This window comes from Penaeus vannamei, chromosome 14, assembly GCF_042767895.1.
Source record: "Penaeus vannamei isolate JL-2024 chromosome 14, ASM4276789v1, whole genome shotgun sequence".
In the NCBI taxonomy this organism is placed as follows: domain Eukaryota; kingdom Metazoa; phylum Arthropoda; class Malacostraca; order Decapoda; family Penaeidae; genus Penaeus; species Penaeus vannamei.
This window is the reverse complement of record NC_091562.1, coordinates 44501618-44504117: the sequence shown is the minus strand read 5'-3', so window position 1 is coordinate 44504117 and position 2500 is coordinate 44501618. Positions and strand designations below refer to the sequence as shown.

The following is a 2500-nucleotide window of genomic DNA, read 5'->3' as shown; positions in this document are numbered from 1 at the left end:
TATTCATTTATTCTTTACTTTATAAAATAAAGGCACTGAGTCAGTCATGGAAAATGGGGTGAATTATGAAAATTCATGAATTGAACTGAGACAGTTGTGAAAATACTTCTATATGGTAAATATACAATAATACTTCTTGTTTAATTTACTTGATATCTGAATGAATCAAGATCAGCTGATACAAAAATAAATAACCTTTTAGACAACAACAACAACAACAACTATTTTCTGTAAGTGATAGGCATCATTAATGCATTTAAAGGCAGTAAAAGCTTTATCAAGCCCCCTAATTGTAAAAGCAGGTGTGCCTGACAATACCGCTGGTCCAATGATAAAGTATATCATATCAACCTCATCATCATCATAATGATTGTTCATCTTTCTTTCTACGAATTGAACTGTTACACTAGTTTTCCCAAATTTTAAAACTCTTCCTATGTATCCCCTCCTATCATAGGCTACTACATGGTATTTCCCTTCCTCTGGGTAAATCTCCCCAAATTTTCTGGGAACGAAGCTTGCATAAGTGTCTTGCTCAAACACTGTATCATAGTTTTCTACTTGCACATCTTTCTCACTTTCAGCACCAGCCAAATGTTTGGAAGCATTCCCTAAAATGTGTGCCATAATATACCCCACTATGCTAAGGTGAATTAAGACAAAATTATTCAGTCTATAAAAGGTAAAAACATTACGGGAGCAATTGAACTGAATTTTCAAAAATACTCGAAAATCTGAAAAAAATCTACTGTAATCTAGTTGGCAATCCTGTGACATAATATTTCTGGTTAGGTTAGCTTAGGTACTGTAAAGACACTGCGAAACCTGTGATGACAAAAATGCTCTTCGAATTATTTACACAGGTTACTCAGAAAATATCATATAAAACTGTTCTTTATATTAAAAAAATAAAAATAAGGAAGGAAAATTCTACTTAAAAAAAAGAGGAAATTTCCATCAAGCAACTTACCTTCACCATAAATATACTTCCTCAGGTATGAAACTGTATTCTGATTTTTGTAAAAATTTTGCGTTGCTTGCTTGAACATCTCTGTCCTGTAATCTATTTTTTCTTCCTCCATATTCTCCACTTGACTTACAACTCCCTCCTTTTTTAGCTCTTTCATTCTGGAGAAATCCTCCTCCTCTTCCTCTTCTTTTTCCTCTGCCTCTGCCTCCTCGTCCTCCTCCTCCTCTTCTGTTTCTGATTCTTCTTCCTCTTCTCCCTCCTCCTCTGCCTCCTCTTCTTCCTCATCCTCATCATCATAATCCTCCTTGTCCTCACTTTCACTGTCAGATCCACAATCATTATTAGCAAGATTTATTTTAGGAGGCTGTCCAGGTGCTGAACTTATCTTCTCTAAAATACCCTGGATCTTTGTTGTCATTTCAATGTCTATGTTTCTCTTAAGGGCTTGTGGAGTTCTTTTATTTTTATCAGTATCTTTCATACCATCTTTCAATTTGTTATCTTGTACATCAATGCTTGCCTGATCTCCTTCAATTCCCCTAACAATGTCTTTCAAATCTTTGTCAACATCACAGTCATCTGAATCACAGTCTGCACTAATATTTTTTGTCTGCCTCCCACTGGACACAGTACACTGAAATAAATATATTTAGTTTTAGTGAAAAAGAAAGAAAAAACATAAGAAAAAATCAAATATTGCCATATCTGATCCACAAACTATGAACCATGTCTATGTTATATTTGCATGCTCCCATAAGTTTAAGAGCAAATCATTAGCACTGACTTTCAATTATTTTTCAACACAATAAAATAAGTCACCTTTTGCCTCTTCTTTGGTGGGAATATTTCATTTTCTACATCACTACATTCACTTTCTTCAATTGCTTCATCATCCTCTTCTATTTCTACTCCCTCTTCCTCTTCCTCCTCTTCCTCTTCATCATCACTCTCCTCTTCCTCTTCTTCATCATCACTCTCCCCTTCCACTTCTTTATCTAAATTATCATGGAAAATTACTCGTCTTCTGATTCTGCCTGTGCTATCCTTCACAGTTTCATATGATGGGAGTCCATTTTCTGAATCTTGAAAACTAAAATTATAAAACATTAAAGGTTTTACTAATATTCACCCCATAATATACAGTTCATTAGACACAAAAGGATGCAACATTTTTTCACATTTATATCATGCGATAATAAATATCAATAAAACAATTCAAGGCACTGGGTTCTTATTCTGGATTATTCTTACCCTTTCATTTTCACTTCTTCTTTCTTGACTTCTGTTTCAACTTTGTCCAAAGAGATGTACTGCGTGTTTGAAAAAAGTTTGATCTGGCTTTCAGCTTGTTTCTCATCTGCTGTTTTCTGCAGGTTCAGAAGAGGCTCCAGAACACCACCCTCATCCTCCTCACCATCATCATCATCTTCATTCTGAAAGTATATTCATACAATGTTTCTGGGAAATTTAGTAAAAGTTTGTAATTGAAAAATATAAGAAGCCATTCAATTTTCAAACTAAACAATTAGC

General features: G+C 34.4%; 1 protein-coding gene across 1 annotated transcript in view; it reads right to left on the bottom strand.

Annotated features, from left to right (window-relative positions):
• The window catches only part of LOC113826254 (ribosome biogenesis protein BMS1 homolog), a gene marked incomplete in the record, with an annotated part of 38506 nt that overhangs the window by 22518 nt on the left and 13488 nt on the right, over positions 1–2500 (bottom strand). Inside the window, 3 exon segments of the mRNA XM_070130038.1 lie at positions 971–1604; positions 1790–2060; positions 2222–2403. Of these exon segments, the coding sequence (XP_069986139.1) occupies positions 971–1604; positions 1790–2060; positions 2222–2403 (1087 nt within the window).